The 25323-nt window shown below is 52.0% G+C and overlaps 1 protein-coding gene across 2 annotated transcripts in view; it reads left to right on the top strand.

The window, feature by feature from the left end:
- Positions 1 to 25323, top strand: part of SRGAP3 (SLIT-ROBO Rho GTPase activating protein 3) — a 94417-nt gene that overhangs the window by 58950 nt on the left and 10144 nt on the right. For both annotated transcript variants that reach the window (XM_082768351.1, XM_082768352.1), the window contains exons 5-15: positions 2125 to 2310; positions 3071 to 3199; positions 12061 to 12282; positions 12776 to 12877; positions 13109 to 13306; positions 14283 to 14367; positions 15789 to 15816; positions 19322 to 19424; positions 21592 to 21652; positions 22077 to 22154; positions 23292 to 23426. In XM_082768351.1, the coding sequence (XP_082624477.1) occupies positions 2125 to 2310; positions 3071 to 3199; positions 12061 to 12282; positions 12776 to 12877; positions 13109 to 13306; positions 14283 to 14367; positions 15789 to 15816; positions 19322 to 19424; positions 21592 to 21652; positions 22077 to 22154; positions 23292 to 23426 (1327 nt within the window). The remainder of the gene's footprint in view (positions 1 to 2124; positions 2311 to 3070; positions 3200 to 12060; positions 12283 to 12775; positions 12878 to 13108; positions 13307 to 14282; positions 14368 to 15788; positions 15817 to 19321; positions 19425 to 21591; positions 21653 to 22076; positions 22155 to 23291; positions 23427 to 25323) is intronic.

Raw genomic sequence — 25323 nt, forward strand, 5'->3', positions numbered from 1 at the left:
GTGCAGTCCGTGGTGCAGCATGTGGAGCTCATTCGGAGCTGATGTCGGTGGTTGGTGGGAGAGGCGATCCGATGCTTCAGGCTGAACGCACCGCAGCTCACGCTGCCAGCCGCAGCCGAGGAGAACTCTGTTTTCCTCACCCAGGGTTGCGTGAAGTTGCTCGGCATTTGTGGGATCGTGCTCCTTCTTAACTCGGGGGTCTCTGACCCTTCAAGGCTGCTCTGGCACTCGTGGTGTTGCCGCGCGGTGCTGGGCTCGGTGCTGGGCCGCGCTTCTGGAGCCCAGGGAAATGTTTGCCTTGCGGTGCTGACACTCAGCCGACATCTGAGGGGAGCGTTTGCTGAGCGAGGAGGGCGTCCTTTATGTTCAGCTCTGCCTTTGGCCAGCCAGCACGGGGTGTGATGTGACCACGCCGTGCCTTCGCTCCCCTCCAGCCGCTGTGCCCCCTGCCCGCGGGACAGGCACGGCCGCTTTCCTTGCGGTGTGACAGCACCTCTCCTGCAAGGGATCGGCGCTGTCCTGCTCCAGTCAGAGAAGGAGAAACGCTGAGGTGGAAAAGCTCATCAGAGGGCACGGTGCAAGGACGCTGCGTGCAGCTCTGGGGGCACGGGCAGAGACCCGGCCCCCCCGTCGGCAGCCACCGTGGGGCTTCCTGCAGCGCTTGGTTGCCTTCAGCGCTAAATCTGGGTCCTGCTGGCATTGTGGTAATCGGTAACGACAGAATGAAGGATACAGTTCTGTGGTAGTTTGAATAATTTGATGTTGTTAGAGCCTGTGTGTAATGGTGCAGAAAGGGGAAGGAATCAGGATGTTTGCCTGTGGGGTTACAATCTGTCCTTAAACCTCGTGGCAAGAGAAGTTATTTTGGTTCCAGTCCCATTTGCAGCCATCTTCCTTAAGCAGTTCTAGCAACCCCAGTTGGAGGCTTTAATTATTTTTGCATTGCTAGCTGCTTGTTTGCAGGGGTAACGTCAGTGCCCTGGGATACTGTCCGTGTCGGGGGGGTGTCTGACTGGCGCTGGCTGTCCCTTGGAGAGGGGCTTTGGATCATTCCCTAAACCTCTCAGCGGGGTGCCATTGGTTGGTAACTGCCTGGTGGTCTTGCTCCCCGCTGATGCCCTCCTCAGCATGGTGACTAACGTGTGGGGTGAAATGTTCACAAACCTCGTTGATCTGAAGTTGTGTTTAATCTTGGGCCATTCCAGGGGAATTCTGTGAGATGAAGCCAAGTGATGCTGTGGGGAGAGGGACAGGGTGCCTGCAGTGGCTCAAACCCTATCACAGTGCCATTGCTGGGTCGGACCTGCTGGCAACGGCCCCCACCCTGCTGTGTGGGCCAGCAGGGCTGTGCTAAGACCTTTATGTGCCCGATCCTGTTCTCTGCAGCAGTGCTGTACGTACCTGGCAGAGCCCTCACAGCAGCCGTGCCGCAGCTCCCCTGCGCTGGGCAGGAGGCAGAGCCGTGCCGTGCCCCAGCGAGGAAGCAGCAGCACCAGTAACAGCTGGGGTTGTGGAAGGGCAGGGGGCTGCTGCCGTGGGCTGCCCTGCACCTCTGCTTCGTCCAGCCCTGGCATCCACACCTGTACCAGCCCCAGTCCCATGGCTGCCAGCGCCCAGGCACTCAGAATGAGACCGATCTTCAGCGAGAAGTCGGGCATCTCGGGCCTTGTCAGGGCAATGTGAACTAAGGCATCCGGATCCTGAAGGGAGATGATACAAGGGGACAATGTGACTACAGGCATAAAGGGAGAAGAGCAGATGCATTCCTCTTGCCAGCTCTAAAATGATCACTGCAGGGCACTGGAGGTGATTTCTCATTTCCCCACAGGAAGGTGAGCAGTGCTCGCTGAGTGCAGGCGTGTGCTGGAGTCCTGTTTTAGGCTGTTCCTGCAGCAGGGACTGAGCGGGGTCTGGTAGTTCTTACACCTGCTACAGAATAGTGATGAGGTGGCTCTGTGATAGTTTTCTCCTCACCTTGTTGTTCCTTAATGCCAAAGTGGCCTCGGACAGCCCTGGCAGAGCAGAGGCAGTGCTCCATGCTGCCCGTGGCTGTTGTCCTCACCTGCTGCATTGATGCATCTCCTGGTCACAGAGGAGGTGACTCACAAAGTCTCGTTTCCTCAGGTGATGAAGACCTACCACATGTACCATGCAGAAAGCATCAGTGCTGAGAGCAAGCTGAAGGAGGCCGAGAAGCAGGAGGAAAAGCAGTTCAACAAGTCAGGGGACATCAGCGTGAATCTGCTGCGGCACGAGGACAGGCCGCAGCGGCGGAGCTCCGTCAAGAAGATTGAGAAGATGAAGGAGAAGGTGGGTGAGCAGGAGCCAGGCATGGGCTGTCTGCAGGGCTCCCTCTGCAGTGGGGGGAGTTTGGCTCCGGCCTGTTTCATTGCACAGAACAGCACTGCAGCTTCAGCAAATCCTCCTGGAGGTTGGAATCTCCAAAACTGTTTAATTCCTGTGTTAATTTCTGAGAAGGAGCAAAGCTTCCTCAGCTGGGAAGCATTCTCATGCGTGCTGACCCAGCACTGGGATTTTGTCCCCCAGCAAGCCTCCGTGAAGGGTTAATCTGTGCTAAACCTTCAGACTAGTGATCTTTCTGAACAAATGCCCCAGATCCAAGCACATCTGCTATTGTACAGAGTCTCGAATTCTGGGCCCTGTTCTAAATTCTGTAGCTTGGGCCTCTGGGCTGGATTCCACTTTGATACAGCTGCATAAATCTGGATTTAGTCCAGATGCATGTCAGCATATCTGGGAGGAAAATTTGGCCCTCTAATTTTGATTGATGCCAAAACCTCCACGACCGTACAGATAAGGCAGAACAGCTGTGCTTCGGGTGCACGGGGTATGGCTGAGCAGAATGCCCTTACTGTGCATTGGCTGGTTGTGTCCGTGCTCAGATGTGCTCTCCTCCAGCCTGGCAAGGGTGTCTGTTATCACACTGATATCAAATGTTATTAATTAACATGTCACACCCAGGCTCTGGGATGCTGTGGGGCCCTGCAGGAAGAGAAGCTGTGTAAGGAGCATCCTATTTATGCTCTAACGCTCCGTTTTGCTTTTTCAGAGACAAGCCAAATATTCTGAAAACAAGTTGAAGTGTACAAAAGCCAGGAATGACTACCTGCTGAACCTGGCAGCCACCAACGCAGCTGTCAGTAAATACTACATCCACGATGTCTCCGACCTCATCGATGTAAGTGCTTCCTCCCTCTGTGTGCATCCTACTCTTTTTTTCTCCTGACAAGTGCAGAGCTAAGTCTTAGGCACGGTTTGGTTCTTAAATGCACTCGCACTTAAACACGCTTTCACTCATACATGATGGTAATGAAGGGGGATTTGTCGAGGCTTTAAAATATGCTTAATTGAGGCCTGATAACGTGCTGTAAACTTGGATTTTTTCCCCTGTTTTTTTCCCTTGCAGTTACACGCATGCATTTGACTTCCCCCTCAGCTGACATAGGCATATATGGGTAGAACTGGAGCTGCCATTATATGGGTCAGCCTTCTCTGAATTTTGTGGTGGCCACATGATCACACAACAAAGTAATTGATTTTTATTTGTGCTCCGTAGAACCTTCTGTCATCAGTGTCTGGAAAAAAAAAAAGATGGAGTTTTTTTGTTATAACTGCATGGTATGAGCCAGCATACATGGCAACACCTTTGTGAGAGCATAAGCAAGGAGTCCAGGTTTGGATCCAACTCTGTGGTTCAGGCACCTATAACATACAGTTACAAACTAGAAACTGGATGTTTTCTTCATCTTTCATGTCGTATCACAAGCATGTTGCGGTCTGGTTGTCAGTGTATATTGTATTGGTTCTTGCTTTGGGACCGTGCAGAAACAGTGCTTTCCTTCACGTTAAAGTGACAGCTTCTTATCTCTGGCTCTCACTGGGTAGGATTTCCTGCAGCTGCAGCTTTTCCAAGTCCAGAGCCTTGGGAGTAGAATTTGCCATGGGGCAGGTGATCCTGAGGTTTCCACCTAGCACGTTGATTAGTCTGCATTTCCAACAGATGCTCTCGTGGAATCGCATACATTTTCAGTTTTGTTGTTGAAAACAGAAGAAAAAATCTTCCTGTTACACATATCTGCAGTTTTTACCAGTTTGAATAGGTGCTCAGCCCTCTTCAGCTGTGGTGGCAGCCAGGTGTGCTGGCAGTTAAGCAGAGGTGGAAGTGCTTCCTTGGCTAGGGGTGGCGCTTGCTGAGTTGAATCCAAAGTGTTCCCTGCACAACGTAGCCTCAAGGCAGCGACTCCTGGAAGCAAGTTTTGTAGTGATGGCAGGAATTGAACCTGTGTGTTTATCAGTGACTCCTACAAGCTGCCTTTAAATGATTCAAGAGCAGGCTTTTCCATCTCCTCCTTTGATAGGTGTCTTCATGGTGGTGTAGATTGCACTACGCAGTTTCTTCCTTCTGAAGTTGCTTCAGTGAGCACATAAATTACTAATCTATAAGTACCGGGTTCGCCTTCTGGCTTCATCATTACCTAAATGTATAATTTAAAAATGTGCTGGAGTGTTTATTTTTTTTCCTAACCAACTGACGTTTATTTATTCTTTCAATCATTAATTAAAATAAGTCTGAAGCAAAACCCCTGAGGAATATCAAGATTTTAAGATTTTAAATAGATTTAACAAAATCTATTCTTAGTATGTCCTTATTCTCTTTATTTAAGATGTGTTCAGCCATCTTATAAAATACACTGAACAACTCAGTCATGGAAGCAGTTGAACAGCGAGGTGTGATAACACCTTGATTTATTCATGGGGTTTCCGTTTCTTGTTGTGTATTTTCTCTCCCTCCCCACACACACCCTTCCCTCCTTCATTTTCTTCTTTTTTTTAATTTTATTTTTGTGTAGTTTTTGAAACTTAGATTTCCTGGAGAACTGAAGAGTTCCAGTCTAGTTCTGGCTGTTTATATCACTCCTCCACACTTTATTCCCTTGTGCTGACACTTCCACTGGAGCCTGCACATGGCTTTTGTTCCGTGCTCCAGGGGTCCCTTCAGGGACTCAGAGCCAGCAGAGCGGCGCTGGCAGGGCTGAGCCCCGGCGCTGGGCTCGCCTGATGGTAGGAGTGAGGCTGGAGCAGGAGAGTGATGGTGCTGGTGCTGCAGAGGAGGAACACTGTTTTGTTTCAGCTTGCAGTCTGGCTGGCCGTGCTTTAATGGGACCCTGGCCGGGTGGGCGCGTTGCGGTTGTGCTCATTCTCCCAGCTCCTCCACGCTGCCTCGCCGAGAGGGATGATTAACGATGTAAGGGGCTGTTGTTCGGGGACACAGGGGGGTGATGGGGCTCTCGCACACCCTTCACATCAAGCACAAATTGCCATGTGCAGTTTTTTGATTTGTACGCAAATCTGAACCGTCAGAACACTGGAGCAGCTAATTTAGCAGCGTTTTCCCCAAATCCCAGATGGCTTGGTGTCATCTATTAGGCACAGCCTTGACATTTCTTCTGCCCTCAACATCACCGCAGAATAGTGACTTTTATAACAAAGCCTTTCTGCTAATCTCCTGCTCTGGTGAAAAACGAGGTCCCAGCTGCTCCGGGAGAGCAGAGAGTCCTCCCAGGGCTTCGCTTTTAATGAGAAATGTAAAACTCGATCAGAGGAACCGTGAAGTGGCACAGGGCGTGTCTGTCTCCTTCTGTCTCCAGTGGCCTTTTTGTTTCCTCCTTTAGAAAGGAGAAAAGGAATACGGAGACAGCTCAAATGAGACTTGCACTCAAAGTGCACTGCTCGCCTCTTCCCTTGGCAGAAGCGTGTTTATATCCAAACACCCGGTTCGTCCCTCATTTCTGCCATTAACTGTGTGACCGAGGTAATCTCTGTGGTCGCGTGTGTAAAGCAGAGATAAAGCTGTTACCATCTCTCTGGAGCTCCGTGTGAAATAGCTGTAAAATATTTTGAAGTGTTCGCACAAAAGATAACGCTGGGTTTAGGAGGCACAACGAGAGGATCGGTGTGAGTACGAGCTGACCACCACACTGGCTCGGGCTCTGTTAAATCACTGGGAAATGCAGCGTGCCTCCCTGTGTGCTGGGGTGTTTGCCGTAGCTGAGGCAAACAAGCAAGTAAAGGAAAGGAATTCTTAGGAATTTAATATTACTGCCAAATCTTTTGGACACTAGGAAGGTTAGTTGATGGCATTGTCATCTCAGGTGCTCTTTAGCCCAGAGAGGAAACAGAAATGTCAGAATTGTTACGCCAGGAGTCTGCAGTGAGCGTCACTTACATCACAGCAAAGCAGGGGCCAGAAAAAGGAACAGAAAATATCTGTGTGCTGAAAAGAGAGAGTCGAGGGAAATGAAGGGGACTGTATGTCTCCAGCTACTGTTGGGGGCTGCAGGGTAGGGTTATGCTGCTGTCCCCGTGTGAGTGACGGGGTGGGAGGCAGCAGGGCTGGCTGCGGGGCACCTGGCTCCTGCTGGGGAGAAGGGGTGCTCGGGGTGCTGAGGCCAGGTGCCATTTCGTTAGGATGTAATTCTAGGCATCTCTTGCAGCTCTCCTTCTTGTCGTTTCCATCACCAGCTAACTGCTGGGGTGCCTGTGCCTGCAGCCCAGCAGCTCTGCTGGGCAGTGCTCCCCTGCCTGGGGGCCGCACGCGCCTCCGCTGGCTCCAACAGCAGGAACTGGCGTGTACGGGTGGCAGGGCTCTTCTGCGGGGTGCTTGAAGCCGTATTTCCAGCATGAAGAGCCTTCCAGTTGCACAGAGGTACAGAAGTGCCGCCTGCGCTGTCCTTAGAGCACAAACAAAACGTGTTTTTAGGAAGTGCCCTCACTAAGCGTCGTGGCAGCGAGCTGTGCCCGGGGAGGCAGTGGTGCCAGGCGGCCGCACAGCGCCAGGGCCGTGCTCTGGGAGGCTGCAGCAAGTGGCGGTGACACTCGGTGACACACGTGGGCATCCCAGGGCACGTGCCGGGGCTGCAGGGCTCGCTGTGCCTGATTTCCCGTGGCGCCGTGAGTCAGTTGAGAACAAAAATCTCAGCTGTTGTGGTTGCAGAGGTGACCTGCGAGCTTTAAGGCACGCCTGGCCTCACAGACAGCCCCGGGCAGCATTGCTGGGGCGTGGGTTGCCCAGCCAGGGCGGGGGGGTGTCAGTGGAAGCAGGTGAGGAAATCGGAAATAACTGGTTCGTTAAGGGCTTTACGTGTTGTAAGAGAATAAATGGGTAGGGATGTGTGATCCCTTTCAAAACAGGGCTTGTGTGGATGAAGAGGAGGGGAAGAGGTGTGCTTGCTGGATTTTCTTTCAGGAGTTTGACGTCTTTTGTTCGTACACTAGTACCCTGCTTTAGTAAACTTACAGTCTAATTCTGTACGCAGGGTATTAATAATAGCTACCAGAGCTACCCGTTTGGTGGGGAAACCGTAAATCACGGCACTCTGATAACAATGGGTTTTTTCTAAGCTGTTCTTAGAGCACTGCATTACACTAGCAGAATCCAGCCAACACAGATCTCGTACGTTTTGTCTGTCCTGGCTTTAATAGCATGGCAAATCTGCATTTTGTGCAGACCTTTGCACCTAGCAACAACTTCTTCCTCATGCGGACACTGTGGACGTTGAAATTGGCTTGCTAAATTAATTAAGCCCTGGTGCTGATTGTTTGATGGCTTAGAAGTATCGCGCGGGCTGTAAATTTTACTGCCTGGAGGCAGTGAGCAAGGTTCGCTGGACCTTGTAGTTTATACAAAAAAGCAACAACATTCCTGTGGAAGAAAGAATTCCCTCCCCATGCTTTTTGCTGCTGCTTTTCCCAGTAGCTCGGAAGAATAGCCTCGAGGTTTTAATGTCCTTTAAAAGATTAATTTGCCAATGAGTTCATCTTGGAAAAAGAAACGAAACAGCACACGCACAAAAGAAAACGCACACAGAAGAGGGGTTGCTATAGAGAGATTAAGGAGCAAAATAAAATGTGGGTTAAAGATCCTTCAGAAAGAAACCCACTCCAGGGAGCAGAGAGTTAATTAACTATAGCTCGGTTCTGAAAAGGCCTACATAACGTCGGGCTCGGTAATATTTGCAGTTAAGGAACCTTTGATTAGAAGTAATCAAATCTCACGCTTCAGGGTGTGAGTTGATGACTGTGTCGGGAAGGATCCCGCGCTCCCCCTGCCCCCACCCCTACACGTACACCCTTCAGATTTGGCTGAGGATGAATGGGATGTGCAGGGGGTTTATGTCTCCGTGGCCGCCTCAGGCAAAGCGCTGAGCTCGATGCACCACGACCGCTCCTTTGGCAGATTTACAGTAACTGCTGCTGATGGCAGGCCCGGCCACGGCTTGCGCTGGGGCCACGCTCACCCGGCTCAGGACCTGGCCGTGGGCTGTGGCAGAACGGCACGGGGGGTTTCTGTGCAGCCGTTCATCATCACGGGCTGAGCAGGGTGCCTGTGTAATGCAGGTGGTCTCAGCGCAGTGGCTGCAGAGCTGTGGCTGTTTCTCTCTGCGTTTTTGATGCCTGGCCAGGAGCTGCTCCCCACGGAGGTGGCCGAGGACAGCAGCAGCGCTGGGTGCTCCCGGAGGGCGCTCCTAGGGCCTGGGGATGCTTTCAGGTGTGGTACCCGGTGTTATCGAGGCCAAGGGCAAATGTTACCCTGGTAAAACATGGTTTCATGCTCTGCAACAGGCAGGTTAAATATCTTTAACTGTGAGGAAGAGATGGATGAACTGGTCACTTAGAAAGCATTTCATTTTTTCTACCACTTTGGCCTTATACCAACACCCTCACGTTTTGCCTGCCAGCAGAGATTTAGCGTCCCGCTAGCGTGGGGCTCAAGGCCCACGTTCAGTGCCCTGCTTCTCACCAGCTCTCCTCCTGCCCTTGGGCACACCTCCCCATTTCCCTGCCCCTCAGAGGCACCGTGTGCTGTGTGCTGCAGCGGCCGTGCTGTGCCTCGCCTCGGGGCCGCGCTGGCTTTGGCCGTGTTCGGGGCACTCTGACCAGAGCCAGCCTGCTTAACCTCCTGGGTCTCACTTGGTTCTTGGTTGAACACTGTAATATTTCCAGCCCTTGCAGGGGTGTTATGAGACTTAACGAATTAATATATGAAGGGCTTTGAGCTCTCTAGATGAAAGGCACTGCAGAAGCACTAAGGATTATTATTTGTGCTTCTAATTTATTTTCCATCAAAGGGGATGAGAGGGGTGAGAAGATGCCGTTTGTTCTGGAGCTGGGAGCAGGAGTTTGAAGTCTGTCTTTTTTTTTCTTCCCTGCCCTTTGTGTGTTTCCCTGAGAGTTGTGTGAAAGTCCGTGCTCTGCCTTTCCCTCTCTGGGCACCAGCGTGTGGAGCACCAGGCTCAGCGCTAACCGCCAGACTGCAAGGGCTGCTCCGTGCGAGTGAGCTGGCTGCCCTGCCTGTCCTCTGCAGCCGAGTGCTGGCAGTGCCGATAGCTGCCAGCTTCAGCATGAGCCCTGCATTCAAAGTAAAGGAAAGATTTCACATTGCCTTTCTTTTTTTTTTTTTCCACAAGCATCTGACATTACCTTGAGCTCTGTCTCCTCAGATCCTGCGGCATTCAGTGATTTTCCTCTGTAGCAGCTCACTTTCGGAGGCTCTGGAAGCTCCCACCCCGTGCCAGTGGCAGGTATTTTCTCCTGGCATTTGTTCCCAGGCGAGCAGCAATCATTTTCCAGGGAGCAGAACGACCGGGGCAGGTTTGGAGGGGCGCTGAGAAACCTGTGCAGCCCCGTTTGGGGGGCAGGCCTGCAGTCACCTGGCCCTGGTGTTTCCTCTGCTGGGTCCTGGCCCCGTGCCCTGCTGGGGACAGCTGCCCTGGGGCTCCTCGGGCAGGGCTGAGCTGGGCAGGCTGCATCGCCTGGGCTCCTTCCCTTTCTGTGCGCTGCCCCAGGATGGTTGGGCAGGAGTTTGTGCTAAAACTGCCCTTGGGAGACACTCCCGGGGCTATGGCTAGGTTTTGCCCTGGGTTCACCCCATTTCCCCAGGAGCTAGCTTTCTGTGTAGCTTGCTGGCTTATGGAGGCAGAGCTGTACCAGTCCTTAACCACCCACATTTTCAACTCATCACATGAGGAGTTAAGCAGGCAGGGTAACTAGTGGGTTGTGAGCATTCGATCATTCCTGCAGGAGCCCCGTTGCTCCATACGTGGTTTCAGCTGCTTTAAAAGACTGGATGAGGACAGGCAGACCGTGTTCGTGTATCTGCAAGCAGTTGTTGTCCTGTTTTGCTGTTACTGCTTGTTTTAGCACAGGCTGAACCAAGTACAACTCTGTGACATGATCCGAGCTGAGGGTTGTCTCCTCAGATGGGCAGAAAGAGCGAGATGACTTCTTCGGCTGGAGCTGCTTGTGGCACCGGCCGAGTTTTCATATTTCACTTCAAGTTTATCAGTGCTGATGTGCTGATGCAGAGTCACTTTTTGTGCCTTTCTGCCGTGGTTCAAAGTAATTCCTGTGGACACTGCAGAGCTGGAAAAGGTGTCCCTGACATGGCAGCCCCGAACAGGGAGCCCTGTACCACGAGGCACAGCCCGATGGGGTTTGGGGAGATGGCTTCATACTGCCAGAGGCAAAAGGGAACCTGGTAAATGATCCGGGTTCTGGGTGTGTTTGATTATAGCTCAGACAATGAGGATTTTCCTCTTATTCTTTAATTTGTGTGGCAGCACAGCTTCACAGCTTCTCTGACAGAGCTTGTCCTGTGGCAGCTCTCGTGCCCTTGGCCGGCAGCGTTAGCGCGGGCTGCTCGCCACGGGAGGTGTTTGTGGTGGGGTGCCCATCTCAGCAGGTTTTCCCCTCTGTTCCTCCTGCCTGTGTCCCGCATCCCTCCTGCGCTGGGATGCATCTCTGCAGCTCACAGCTGGGGGTGTGTGGCACGGGGCTCTGCTGCACCGGCAGGCAGAAACAAGCGTCCTGGGGACATCTGGTTACGAAACTCCTGGCGATGGATAAAGCCGTAACTGTCCAGCTTGGTCCTCTCCCAGGAGCTTCAGCCCTCTCCTGTCCGAGGAATAGCTGAGCTGCATTTCTGGAAGGCAGCCCTGTGGTTCTCTGCAGTCTCCCTGCAGCCCCTCTCGCAGGGCTCAGCCTGCTGCGCTGCTCTCCTCCTACTCCCAGCCCTCCTGCCTGTCTCGCCGTGCCCCTCCTTTCCCCGCAGAGCTGCTGCTGGCATCCACACCCTGGGTGCTTCTCCGGGCCTGCCTGTGCCCCCGCTGCAGTGCCGTGGGCAGGGGCTGGTGGTCGCACCCAGCGGCACAGGGGCTCGCTGTGCCACGGCTCCCACCCGGCTCCCTTGGGGACTGGCAGTGGGGGTTGTGCTGAGCTGTGATTATGCATTCGTAGCAGCAAACCCCCGTGCTGGTGCTATACTTAGCATGCCAAACTCAATTATATTGAGAAGAGAGTTTAAAAACAGGCTTTTGCTGCCAAAATACTGTACATGAGGCAATTAGCTCAGAGTTTTATCATTTTCTCCGAGGTGAACGTGAGAACGATCAGTTATGCACGAGAAACTGCTCCATGGTGAGCGAGGCAGGCAGCTCCCTAGCCGGGCTGGAAGGGCTTGCACATGCTGCAGGGCATTTCTCAGCGCCACCCTGCCTGAGCACCGTCTGTCCGTGAGAACCTGGGGAATGGTTTCTTTGCACAAAAAGTACCTGCAGGGCTGCTCCCCGGGCGAGAAGGAATGCCCTGGGACAGTCCGTGGTGTGGGTCCTCCAGCCCTTTCTTTTCTGGGGACTCCTGCAGGGCACAGGAGAACCGTGCTTTTCCCTGATTTTTAACTCTGTCCTGCCTGAGCACCACCCGCATCCTTCTCTGCAGAACCAAGGCCACCAAACCCCAGTGCTGTGGTGAAGGTCCCACAAGGTCGCACCATCTGGCTGGTTGTACCCCTGGTGCCTGTTCTCCTGCAGTCTTCTCCTGGCCCTTTCATGTAGTATTGCAGTATGCTATTAAACGTATCCCTGTACAACAGGGCTGGCGTTTCCCTGGGCCGTACGCTGCTTTCTGTGTGTTTAATGTGTGCCTGACCCTCCAGAACAGGGATGGCAGTGCTTGTGTGATACCTGTGCTTGTGTTTCTCAGTGCTGTGACCTGGGGTTCCACGCCAGCCTCGCTCGGACGTTCAGGACTTACCTGTCTGCAGAGTACAACCTGGAAACCTCCCGCCACGAGGGCCTGGACATCATCGAGAACGCCGTGGACAACCTGGATGCGCGCAGTGACAAGCACACCATCATGGACATGTGCAACCAGGTCTTCTGCCCTCCGCTCAAGTTCGAGTTCCAGCCCCACATGGGGGACGAGGTACTGTGCCTGCTGCCCGGGGCTGTGGGGCTGCCTCGCAGCCTGGCCTGGGCTGGGTCTCTCTTGTTCTCTGCCATCGCCATTACGTTATTCCTTCCCTTTCTGTTCTGTCTTCACATGCTGCTATTCATGTTTCCTTTCTTAATGAGACATTTAGCTCATTAGGGCTCCTCCTTTCAGCGTGCCTCTTGCTCCTTGCCTTTCCCAATTAGAATGCCTGTGGCTTGATCCTCAGCTGAACTGCCCAACAGATTTGTAAAGCGGGGCTTTGATTTACCTGCTGTAATTGGGAGACTTCAGAGCACAGCTTTAAAATGCTGGGTAAGAATGCCTTGTGCTGGCCCAGGTCCAGGGCACTGCTGCGTAGAAACTGGGCCACGCTGCCCTGGGGGATGTGAGGAGCTGCGAGAATCGTGTAGGTGTTCAATGCGTGTGTCTGCTCAGTGCGTGACCCACTGAATCCTCTCCTGTCTCTGGCATGGCTCTGCCCCAGGTGTGTCAGGTCAGCGCCCAGCAGCCTGTGCAGACCGAGCTGCTGATGCGGTACCACCAGCTGCAGTCGCGACTGGCCACCCTCAAGATAGAGAACGAAGAGGTAAGGACTGCTCTGGGTCTGGTGGGCGGCCTCACAGGCAGCACTGCTCAGCCCACGATGCAGGGGGGTTCCTGGATTGGGTTTGGGATCCGTCGGTGGCGGTGCTGAGGGCTCCCCTTGCGGCTCATGCATGAGTGAGCCCAGGATGAGCTGCTTGTTGGCCAGTTGTTTTGGCTCAGTGTGGTGTTTTCCAGTCTGCTTCAAGAACATGCTGTCTTCTGTGTCTGATAGGTACGAAAAACTCTGGACGCCACAATGCAGACTTTGCAGGACATGCTGACAGTGGAAGATTTTGATGTTTCAGATGCCTTCCAGCACAGTCGCTCCACTGAGTCGGTCAAATCAGCTGCTTCAGAGACCTACATGAGTAAAATAAACATCGCCAAGAGGAGAGCCAACCAACAGGAAACTGAGATGTTCTATTTTACAGTGAGTCTCATCTCATGTGATACAGGACACAAAGCATTAATTGCTAGGGCTGAGTCCCATTTTAAATGCTCATTAGTGAAGAGCAAGAACCAATTCAGTCTCTTCAAGTATTTGTCTTCTGTCTGATTTGGGATTGGAATGCATTTCACAGTGGCAGGGCAATGCACAGGGAATGACAATTCAATGTCTGCCTTGATTTTGAAGGAGCAACTGGAGCAACCAGTTGTGACCAAAAGCTTACAGAAGCCAGCAGGAGTGGCTCAGAACTGGGCAGCAGGCTTGTGATAAGTATGTACACATAGGAAAGCTGCTAATTTCTCTAGCAGTGTTATTATTCCGATTTACGAGGGGAGGGGGATCATTGCAGTTTAGAGTTGTGCTTGTTTTTGATAAATTTTGCAAGAATTTGTGATTTTTCCCATGTTTTTGTCTTTCATTTTCTACATCTGTTTCCCTTACTCCTCCATGAAATTATTGCCCTGGGGTGTTACTGGGCGTACAGCAGGCTCACAGTGGCCCACCAAGCAGCGCTGCACGGTTTGTGTCACCCAGCTCACACTGCCTGACTGCCTGGGCAGGGCTGGGCTGCACTGGGTGTGCTCGCTGCTGCATCGCTTGCATGCACAAAGGCAAAGCCCCTGTCAGTGCAGGGAAAACCTCTTTGATTTTCCAGCCTGTTCTCAGAAGCCTGACAAAAGAAAGCTTGCTTTGAACTCTTTTCTTTGGAGCTCCTCGCGTTCCCAGGCAGGAGGTGCAGCACCAAGGAGACTGGGCTAATAAGATCATCAGGGCTGGGGCTTGGGCAGTGAGAAGTGATTAGAGCGTGCTCCATCCTGCGGTGCATCTGACGCCTCATTTGTTAGAGCCTGACAGCTCCGAGGCCCTGTCAGTAGCCCCAGGCAAAAGTGTACATCAATTGCAGATGATTTTTGCTGGGAGACTTAACCCACCTTGTTTGTTTTGTTCTTAATTCCAGAAATTTAAGGAGTATTTGAACGGCAGTAATCTTATCACGAAGCTCCAGGCTAAACACGACTTGCTGAAGCAGACTCTTGGGGAAGGTGAGTTGCAGAGTTAGGTTCAGAGGGAGATGTCCCACCACGAGCAGTGATTTTAAATCAGGTTTCATCTGCCCATCTGACCTGCCCTCTGTGTTCCCTGGGTGACTGATGGCCTCCATGTTCGGCTGCTACTCTAAGTTTAACTAGTGACATGCAAAATAGTTATTTCCATGGAATATTACTCTTTTTCTAAGTTTCTTTGGTAGTGTGCAGGGGAAGCAGCCCTGTGTAGAAGATACAGGGCTAAGACTCCTATGGATCGGTGCAAGAAGTGATCGTCTCTTTGAGATTAACTTGGTCACCGTCCTGCCCTCCCACACAAAAGAACTCCTGCTCTTCTTAGGAGGAAGAGTGTGGTGTCAGTTGCTTTAATACTCCAGGAGCTGTGCAAAAGCAGCTGTGGAACGTTTTCACATGGAAACTTTCTGAATTTCTTCCAGGCCATGGGATTGTCGTGCTACGTAGACATTCAGCAAATGCTTAGCCCAGAAATGCAGAATGCTGTGTTTCAGCATGAGCTGATTCTCCTTAGGAAAAAATCTGGGTTTGCAAAACACTTGTGTGGAATTCTTTGCTTTTTCAGCGAGGAATTGGCTGCAAGCTTGCTTTCTGCAGGTGCCAAGGGAGAACAGGAAGGAGGCATGTGAAGCCAAATGCTTGCTTTTATGTGCCTTAGAAAAAGGAAGAATAAATCAGCTTTCTTGGCCTTGGGAGAAATAAACAGCATGTGAAACGAGTTTAGTTTTTTCAGTGGATTGACAAATACTTTAAAAAATGAACAGATCTTATCACTGGTAATATGCTGCCATTTATATGAAATCCAAGCACTAAAAATACACGAAGGGAATGAGAATATTGACAGCCAGAAGAGCGCCTGCCTGATTATGATTAGATGGGCTGTTATCTCATAGGAAAAGCCAAGGAGCAGAATTACTCCGCTGTATTCAGCTGCTATTAGTGGTCCTCCACGAGGCAGTTGGCTAATCTCAGCAGCCTCCCCGGGGGCTTCAGCCCTTATCAGACTCCCCCTTTCCTGTTCGAATTTGGCCAATCCCCAGCTAGTGTAAATGAGCACTTAGTGCAGAGGACCTGTGGTGCATCTGGTTATTTTTTTTTTTAAGATGAGCTTCATATTGCAAATAAACCTTTAATGTCAGTGGGAATAGAAGATGCTTCCCCCCCCTTGTGACTGAGCCTTGGACTTGTAACGTGCCTCTTAGAGGGAAGGGTTCGCATGGCAACCAGCTCGGCACCTCCTGCAACCTGCAGGGCTTTCAGGCTCACTCGGCTTTGCCACAAACAATTAACTCAGGGCTTACAGACCCAGAAGCAGGGGCGGGAATGCTTGTGCATCTCTGTTTGAACAGCCATTTTCTGGTGACTAATGTGCAGACTTGATGGAAACTTATGGTTTTTTGTAGGTGAAAGAGCAGAATGCGGAACAACCAGGTGAGAAGTTTCTTCTATTTGATCTGCTTTTGGGAAGGACCTTTGGCTCGTGCTGGCAGGAGGAGGGTGGTTGCCTTGGCTGCTGACACAGCTTGGTGGGGCTAAGAGTCAGCTATCTTCCAGCTGCCCTGTGCTGGCAGGCTGGAGGGCAGGCAAACCCAGGCTCTCCCGATCACTGACCTGCTTCTCGGCTGCATTGCCTGAAGTGGAGTAATTAGGGTGATGACGACCAGGCCCCTGTTTTTGCTGCAGTGTAATTTCTAGCTGGCTGGCTTGGAAGTGCCTGGAAGTGCTCTGTCAGCACAGTGCTCTACAGTGTCTTGTAGGCACAGCTGAGGCTGTGTTGTGTTCAGACAGAGCAATACAAGCGTGCCCACCTGCTCCCTGCCATCCCTGTTCTCTTAAGGACTTTGATACGTCTCCTGAAAACCTCTCCCAACTCCGGCTTCTTTACCCAGGAGCACAGAGGGTGTTTTTATTCTTAGACTTTCATCCAGTTACAGCAGGAGATATTGCTAGGGGTGGATGTAACAGGCAGGAGGCTTTGATCTGTGTCCAGTCCATAAAGCATCTCCACAGAGCTCTAGTGGCTCGCTCTGAGTGTGCTGGTTTCCTAACAGTAAGACATGGGCCAGCAAAGCCTGCAAAAATCTTCCCAGAACATTTTGAGCCTCTTTTTACATCATCTTTTTACAATCCTATTTCAGCGTTTAATTAAATCTGCAATACCAGGAGAAAAAAAAAAAAAAAAAAAAAAACAACAGACATTCCACGTGAGAAATGCTGAAGCAGATGGTGATGGCTTGGTCACCGGGCTGCCTTTCCAGGCAGGAAGGAGGCTGCCTGGGCAGAGGGCAGAGGCCAGCGGGTGCCCCGGCCTGCTGCCTCCTGGCTGGAGCTGGGCTGTGCTGCTGCTGCCAGGCTGAGAGCGGTGCCAGGGCCGGTGGGGCTCCAGCACAAGGTGGGGAGGTGCCACTGGGACAGAGCCTGCCATGGGCAAGAGAGTGGGGACAGGCTGAGAAACCCAGGCAGCCTCATGTCTCGCTGCAGCAGGATGCTCCGAGGAGCTGCTCTTGTGCGTCCTGGGAGAGCTCCTGTGGCACTGCTGGGTGCCCTGGGCAGGCTGGCTCCGTGCAGCCCCATTCTCACAGGCCCCTTCAGATCAGCAGTTAGGGCAGCTGCTCCCCCCCTGTGTCACTGCCTCCCCAGAGGGTCCCAGGGCTCTCACGTCTTCAGCGCCGCAGTGTCTGCCTGTGCTTGGCTGCTGAGCTGAGCTCGGGGCCTCTGGATGCAGCAGGCAGGGTTGTCTGCAGAGCTGGCAGATGAAAGCACACCGAACCAGCTGGGTAAAATCTCACAGAACTGGCTCGAGTACTTTCTCAGGAGTGGGTGCCTGTGGCCTGGTGCTGTGTGTTGCAGGCCAGAACAATCAGAGGAATGAATAACAGCCTCCTACATGAGGGATGATGGCACGACTCCCTGCTGCTTCTGTTTGCTTTTGTTTCAGTATTTGCTTTTACTTCACAAAGGAAAATAAACACGAGACAATCTCCTCCTTGTGCAGCAGCACTGCAGGCTGGGTCACAACAGCCCGAGGAGCTGCCTGGCTCCAGGGCATCACCCAGCGAGAGGAGATCACAGCGCAGCAAGCTCTGGGTGCCTTCAGTTCGCACACATGGCTGCTCAGCTGAGAGTCATGCGGGCGCTCCACTGGGCAGTCCTCGTGTCTGCTCCTCAGTTACCAGGAGTTGTAAAGTTGGAGGAATGGTTATAAGCTATAGGAGTGCACAGTCAAATCCTTTATTTTAATTAAGGATTGCAAATTGTATGTGTCCATTCAGCTCTGCAAGAACTTTTGCATGAAGGCTCCTAGCACCCATTTTCATCTGCAGTCATCATCTGTCCTCTGCAGATGTTGGTGTAGCCCGGGGGCAGAGGACAGATCAGAAATCGCTTGGAGAATTTCTGCTATTTTTCTCCCTCTTCTAGATCTGTGTACTTGAGTCTTAATGTCCTTCGTTGTCAGAAGAAGAAATCAAAATGTAATTGTAATTAATGGAAGCAGCCCTCCAGACCCCTGATCTCAGCACTAAAGCATTACGCATGCCCACGGCTGTGTTCCCAGAAGCAGGAGGTGTCCCCAGCTCTTGCTGGCATTGGAGGGTCCCCGGGATCTGTTCCCTCAGACCGAGCCCCGTAGCCCCTAGCTGCTGGGGGTGGGACACGCCGCTTCCCATGTGGGTGCCTGCCGTTGTTCCTGCACAAGTGTGGGTGGGTTTGCTCTTGGGTGTTGTCTGGGCTCGCAGTTTTGCTCGTGTCCTGGATCCCTGGCAACTTCGTGAACGCCTGCCAGAGGGACTGAAGACCACTCACAGTCCTGGGAATGTCTCCCAGACAAGTTAGTTACAGAGGTTTTCCCACTGACCTTTTTTGGACAATCTATGAGCAGAACGGGGTCCGTTTAGGAATAAGTGGGATTGTCCCAGGGTTTTCCAAGGCCCGACTGGTTTGTGTGGGATACATCGAGGAAGCAGCTGAGCGCTGTAACTGCTCGTTGTGCTTTTTAAGGCTGACAGAGTGCTGACGTGGTAGAAATAGAAGGCAGGTGTTAAAAATCCTGCTGAGCACCAACGCCTTCATCTTACTTCTCAAATGTCGTGCCATGCACTAGCTCAAACAGGAGCAGTGGTTGTGGTAGCCGGCACAGCGAGGGAGAGCTGTGCCTGCGGGCTGGGGGTGCCGAGGGCAGTGCCGCCGGCTGCCTCGAGCAGCCCCGTTATCCTCTGGCCTGAGTGAAGCCAGTTCTGCGTGAAGAAAATTCCTGACCCCCCGTCATTCGTTCAGGCTGAGGCTGCTGGCATGCTTACTGCTTTGTCACTGGAGACGAGGAGCCTTCAGCACACCCGTAGGACAGGGCAGCAGGGTGCTGTGTGACTGCAGCAGGGCGCAGCGCCCGTCCGACAGGCAAACACCGGGAGATTGGAGGGATGGAAAGTAACAGGCAGGTGGGCTTGTTGCTGCTAAATGTTTATTTTATTGAGATTAATTCGAATGCATTCTTGAATGCAGTCTTGACCTTGACTTGAACGTACGCACAGCTTGCACTGAACAGCTCTGACTTTGCTCCGGGCTGACTCCGCGTTAGCTCCGCTGAACGCTCAGGCGCCTTCCAACCGCATCCGAGCTCAGCTTGGCCTTCGGGAGCTGGAAAGCAAGGTCACCTGGCAGGGGGTCCAACGTTAGTTAGCGCCAGGGTTGCCTGCCCCGGGCCGTGGCAGGGTTTCGGGGTGAGCAAAGGGCTCGTCCCCAGGGTGACACCGAGCTCCTCGGGCTGTCAGCCGAAGGGGGAGCGGCCGCAGAGTGCCTGGAGCCCGTGCCGAGCCCTCGCAGTGGGGATTTTCTGTTTGGTTTATTTTTTATTCTCAGTCATAACCATTGAGATCTCACCCGTTCATTGCATTTATGTTGGTGTTTTGTTGATTTCTTTTGTTCCATTTTCTCCCAGGCCCCCATGTCTTCCCCCTAAGCCACAGAAAATGAGGAGACCTAGGCCTCTCTCAGTCTATAATCATAAACTCTTTAACGGCAATATGGAAACGTTCATTAAGGTACTCGCTGGCTGACAGTAAGAGTTTATGAACGCTGTGAATGTAATGGTGGCTTTCCTGTCCTCTCTGCTGACTGCTTCCTTCCTCGGACGGGGGCTCCCCGCTCCGCCTGCACCCACTCGGCGCGGCCAGCGTGCGCTTTGCCCCCCTGACGATTCCTCCCCGCCCGCGGCTCCTCACCCGGCCTGTCCCGGGACACCCACACCGGGACGGGAGGCTGGGGGTCCCCCGGGGGTGGCAGAGGTCTGACCCGGGGCGGTGGGCAGAGCTGCAGCCTCTGCCCCGAGCCCCCTCGGCACTGCCAGCAGCGGGAGAAGCTCAGACAGCGAGAGGAACCCGGCCGGCCCTCAAGGAACAGAGGGTGGCGTGGAAGGGTGCAGAAAAATGCTTTCTGACAGTCCTGTAGAGCTGAGGCTGGGAAACCACTGATGGTTAAACACATTTTTCAGGTGGATTTCCCAGGGATGTGCCCGTTACTTGCTGGGCTCCAGCCCCGCACGGTCAGGGAGCCGTAAGGTTGTCTTCCAGTGCTGGAGCAGAACGGCTGTCGGGTGGTTCCCTCCAAGCCATCGCTGATACTGTACAGCCCTGGTAAACCTTGACCAGTGTATTTTCTGTATCTAAGTGGGGATGAACTCAGCTGATCACAGCACGGTCCCAGTGAAAGGGGCTTTTGGCCCTGCTTGTCCCAGGAAATTACCCCAAAGGAGAGGTTTGGGGAGCAGGGTGAAGAGATTTGGCCCAAAGGATGCATCCAGTTGCCTACCCACTGGTCCTCTCGCACTTTGCTATCTGGCTACAGGAGGGATTTCTGCAGGAAGCAGTGCCAGTCCAGGTGTGCAGTTTTAGGCCTGCCGTGAAGGAAGTTTTAACGGCAATACTGTAGGAAGCAGCAGTAGGAAAACGTTGGATTAGGTAAACTCGTAGGCATTGCCTGGCTCTGGTTTATTCTTCCAGTGCAACCATAAGCCTAAAAGCAGTATTTATAAGCAGTGCCCTGTCCCAAGTAGCACACAGGCCAGGAATCCCTTTAACACTTGCAGTGGTTCCGTGTTTGAACTGATTTTTCAAAGAGCACACTCAGAGCCCTGCTCAGTGTCAGCAGTTAGCTGCAGTGCAGGGGGCCCTGTGCCAGCTCCGGGAGCAGCGAGGGGCACGGCCCCAGGGCCCGGCACGGGGCTGGGCGGCTGCTGGTGCCCCCGTGCTGGGTGCTGGTTGTGGTGCAGGCAGGGAGGAAATCCGAGGGGCCGCTGGTGGCCGGGCTGGGTGCAGTGTGGTGCCCACGGGGCTGGGGAGGGAGGGAGGGCGGGCGGCCCGACGGCTGGGGTTGGACTTTGCTAAGCTGCCATTGCATTTGAGCGTTCATGGCCTCCGGAACAGATACTTACCTCTAACTGAACTCATCCTTGCTTAATCTTTTCTTTTCTTCCCGCTCTGCTGCTTTTTTGTGTTCTCAGAGGAAGGAGGAATGCGCGAACAAGAAATCAGGTATTTACTGGAGGCCCGTCTGTGAGACGGAGCAAATTAAGCAGAGAGATGCAACTGTACTCTACTGGAAAAAACAGCCAAACAAAGCCCCTAAGGAAAACAAACATCCACTTAGGAAGGCAGGCACAGCTCACGTTCCCCTTGGCTCCTTCCGTGCGGGAAGCAGCTTTGAAAGAAAAGCCAGAACCCACTGTAGGTTCAGGCGCAGGCAGTTCATTTCACACACTGTGGTGTGTTTGTTTTGTGTTTTTTTTTCAGCATCTGCTGACAATAGCTCTTTCTTCAGGTAGAAATACTGCTGTAAGCTCTGTTACTAGAAGCTTATTTAATCAGACAGGTGCAGCGCAAGTTTTATTTTGACTCAGCATTACACCCTTGGAATGGAATAGCTGTGATCCAGTTGCATCAGTCCCCTATCTCAACCAGATAGTGAGCAAGTCTTTGTCATACACGTTAGTGAAAGCTTTTTTTTTTGTCAATAATTGAGCGCACCCAGTGTATTGAGCAGTTAGATGGCTTGATGTTTGTAACGCCTCCTTCTCTTGCCTCTTTCTCTTACTAAATTCAATGGCACTGATTTTTCAAATCTCTGTTTTTGCGATCTTTAATGCTTTTTCGGTGCAATGTTATTAATCCACCAGTAGATTTTTTAATTTTTACTTTTTTCTCTTTCCTGAAGGATTCAGGACAAGCTATTCCACTCGTAGTAGAAAGCTGCATTCGTTACATCAACTTGTATGGTAAGTTAATGCAGGAGCATCAACAGAGAAACGTCCTGTACAGGTAATTAAGTACTGGAGTTAGCAGTGAAATGCAGAATAGATGCCCTCAGCCCCTGCTACATGGGCTCAGGTTATAATTACAATGGTATTAACTGTGATGTAACGTTGCATGACTGACAAATATGTAGGTCTTGTTAGTACTTATTCAGGTTAAATTGTTTGCTTAGGCCCCAGGCCAACGGGAGCTCTTTGGGCACTTTGATACAGGTGGCCATGGTTGGAGAGCATGAGCAGAACTGCCTCTCGGTAGCCTGCTCGGTCCCCTTCTTGCTCTCGGAGCCCTTTTCTCTGAGAGCATCGACTTCTAGTTTCTGCTGTTGTTTTCCAGAAGGTGCTGCATGGCAGTTAGGTAAAGCTTGTCAAACTAATTGTTCTTTTCCAGGCCTTCAACAGCAGGGTATTTTTAGAGTTCCTGGCTCCCAGGTCGAAGTCAACGACATCAAGAATTCCTTTGAAAGAGGTGCGTTGGCAGGGTGTGTGGTGCAGCTGGGACAGCCGGGTCTGACCCCCCTGCCTGTGCTCTGGGGGGCAGACAGTGCCCTGGGGGTGTCGGTGTGCTGGCCTGGAGCACTGCGTGTTGTGTAAATCCCGTGCTAAAGGCCTTCCTGTGAAGAGAAGCTAGGAGGTTTTCTCTTCTTCTAGATACCCTAGCAATGTATCCCCAGCAATAGCAAAGAGTCACGTAGGGGCAGAACATCAGAAACAGGGAGGTGCAGAAATCCTTTCCCCAGCCTTTACATAACAGCACGGCAGCCTCAGATGAGAGCCATAACATAGTTTGTTGGGGATCTGTTTTCAAGGAACTTTCATCAGTTCCAAGGACAGCAAGGGTATCAGAGAAGGTGGGAACATTATTTCTCTGCTTTTGAGTGTATGTTTAGTGGTTCAACAATATTCATGTGGTATAATGGCATGCAGTGCTCTAGCTGGTGGAGTACAGTCATCACGTGGGGGTTGCGCGGGTTTTGCCTCCTCCCTGCAGTGGTTTGGCACAGAAGGAGCAGCAATGCCACGTGTGTCTGGTGGCAGTGTGGGTTACAGAGCTCCTGATCGTTCTGTTGGGAAAACAGCATCAGAGGTGTCAGGCTGGCAAGTCGGAGCAGAGGGATCCTGCTGTCACAGAGGACAGCTGAGGCTGTGAGATGGGTGTCGGAGAGAGGAGGGCAGCGGCCTCTGTGGCGCTGAGCTTCGAGCAGCTTGGGAAGGGTCAGAGTGAAGGTGGCCAGGCCAGTGAAGAAGGTAGTGGTGGGATTGCCAAAGACTGGAGGATTTGCACATCCAGTTAGAGGAATCAGTTTCCAAATCCCGTAGCTTTTGAAAGCTGTTTCTAGATTTAAGTTGATAAAGCGCTATCCAGAACTCTTCGGTCTGTTCCAGAGGCACGCTAGGCAAGCCTGTCTGCTGGGGCTCACCTGCCGTAACTGAGATCTGTTCAGCTCTCCGAGCTGTTGTCTTAAATGCAAAAATGCACTGGGATGGAAATGGTGAAATAGAACTGATTTTGTTTTTCTACTGAATTAGGAAAAACCCTTGCTGCGTTAGTCCAACTTGACGGTAAAGCTGGAAACAAAAACTGTTTTTATTTATAACTGGGCAGGTGAAGATCCCCTTGCTGATGATCAAAACGAACGTGACATTAACTCAGTGGCTGGAGTCTTGAAGCTGTATTTCCGAGGACTGGAAAACCCCCTCTTTCCTAAGGAAAGGTTTCAAGATTTGATATCTACTATAAGTAAGTATATGTGACGTGACTTCTTGAAGAATAGGTGGGACAAGGAAAGCTAGAAACAGGGGGCAAATACAGCAGTGTTCTGCAGCATATGCTGTGAGGAGGGCTGTAGGGCTCCAATGGAAGTTGTGAGGAAAAAGCACTAAGGATGTGCACGAGCAGCAGTGAAGGTGAGCGGGAGGTAACCATCTGGCTGTGGCTCCTCTGAGATCTTCCTAGCACCATGAAGATCACCCAAGAGTCACCCTCAGCCTTAGGCCAGTGGGCTGTACACACGTTTGCTGGTCTCTTGCTTGAACATAGCGGGCAGCTTCCTGCACAGGTCCCTCTGCATGTCCAACACGTTCCTGTGCTCCCAGCCCGTGCCATGCAGCTGTGTTTGCTGGGATCCAGCTGGGCTCTGCTGCTTTAGCTCAGGGTCCTCTGCTAAACACACGAGAGGTGAAATAGCCATTGGCTACTCAAAAAGCTTCTCAGTGGTGTGAGGTCTGCACAATTGGTTTCAGCCTCCCTCAGTCAGCTGTTCTCAGAGTATTTGCTGTTTGGTTTTCCTGTCCCAAGGAAAAACAGACACTGCTTTGGGATGTGAACAGAGGTGGAAGCTGAGCTTTTTATTGTGAAACGTCTGGGGTTGATTTCAGGGGAGAGCCTGGTTTCTTCTTGTTCTGTCCTGAATTCTGCTCCCAGCACCACTCATTTCTCTGCAACTGAAGAAACAAACATCCCAGCTGGGCTTTATTTCTCTCAGAACCTTGTAGTGGTGACATTTATTTATTGGCAAGTCATGGAAATTGCTCCCCTAGGGCAAAGGAAGAAGGCAGAATGAATTCGATGCTTCAGAGATGATGGAAGAGGGTGTTGTGCACTTTGGCTGCAGGATGACTTTATGTTACCAGAGATGTGCTGGGGGTGCCTGGGGGCTCGAGTGCCGTTCTGGGGGTAGCTTGAGGGGGGAGGTGGCTGGTGAACACGTGCCGAGTCCTTCGTTTGGCTTTCGGTGCTCCCTCCCCCTTTTAATGTCACCGTGCTGAATTGCTGGAGACTGAGCAACGTCAAAAAAGACAGATGATATCTGGAGGGGAATGACGCAAGGATGAGCTTGTTCCAGGAGGAGAAGAATGTGCTTTTATTTTTCAGGAACAGTTGTTTTATAAAGTAGCTTTAGGAAATTTGCTGTCGCCTTTCACTTTTGATGTGTAAAACAGTGCTGCACACCTGCAAAGCCAGGGAAGCTCGCTCTGTGCTAGCCGCGTGCCCCAGACAAGGAGTTTCAGTCTGGCTGGCGAGGGGGCTCCGGCTGCACACCCGAGGGACTCTGCAGCAGGGAGTGGAGCCTGAGGGGGTGCAGTCTGCAGCGGGAGAGGACGGGCCCCCTTTGGTGCCAGGAGGTGTGCCCGGCCCTCAGCGATGTGGCTATCTGTGCTCGCAGATAGGCTTGTGCTTTGGGGCCATCCTCCAGCACTCAACGTCTGAACAATTTGCTAAGCTCTTGGAAGCTTTTCATTGCAAACATAATCAGTTCACTTTCTGGGTAGTATTTTCTCCTACCATTCTCTTTATTTTTTATTTTTTTTTCTTTTTAAAAATTTGTTTTAACAAAGCACTTCCTTTTCTTATGTTTCTTTTCTTTTCCTGCTGCTGTTGCTACCTTTAGATTAAGGATGGTTTTAAAATGCTTTAAGGTGCCACGTTCCCACTGATAACCTGAACTCGACTGCTTCTGATTCTGTCACCCCAATACAGGCTGTGTGATAGGTGCCCCACCATTGCTTAGTGAAAGGCCGTCCGTGCTGTAAGAGATTGTTTCGTCCGGTTCCTGGGGGAAGGTTAAACTCAGCTGAGAGGTTTTATGGGACGGGGAAGCCGGCATTGCTGATGACAAATGAAAGGCTGTTTTTTT

The sequence above is a fragment of the Aythya marila genome (assembly GCF_965140915.1).
Source record: "Aythya marila genome assembly, chromosome: 10".
Taxonomy (NCBI): domain Eukaryota; kingdom Metazoa; phylum Chordata; class Aves; order Anseriformes; family Anatidae; genus Aythya; species Aythya marila.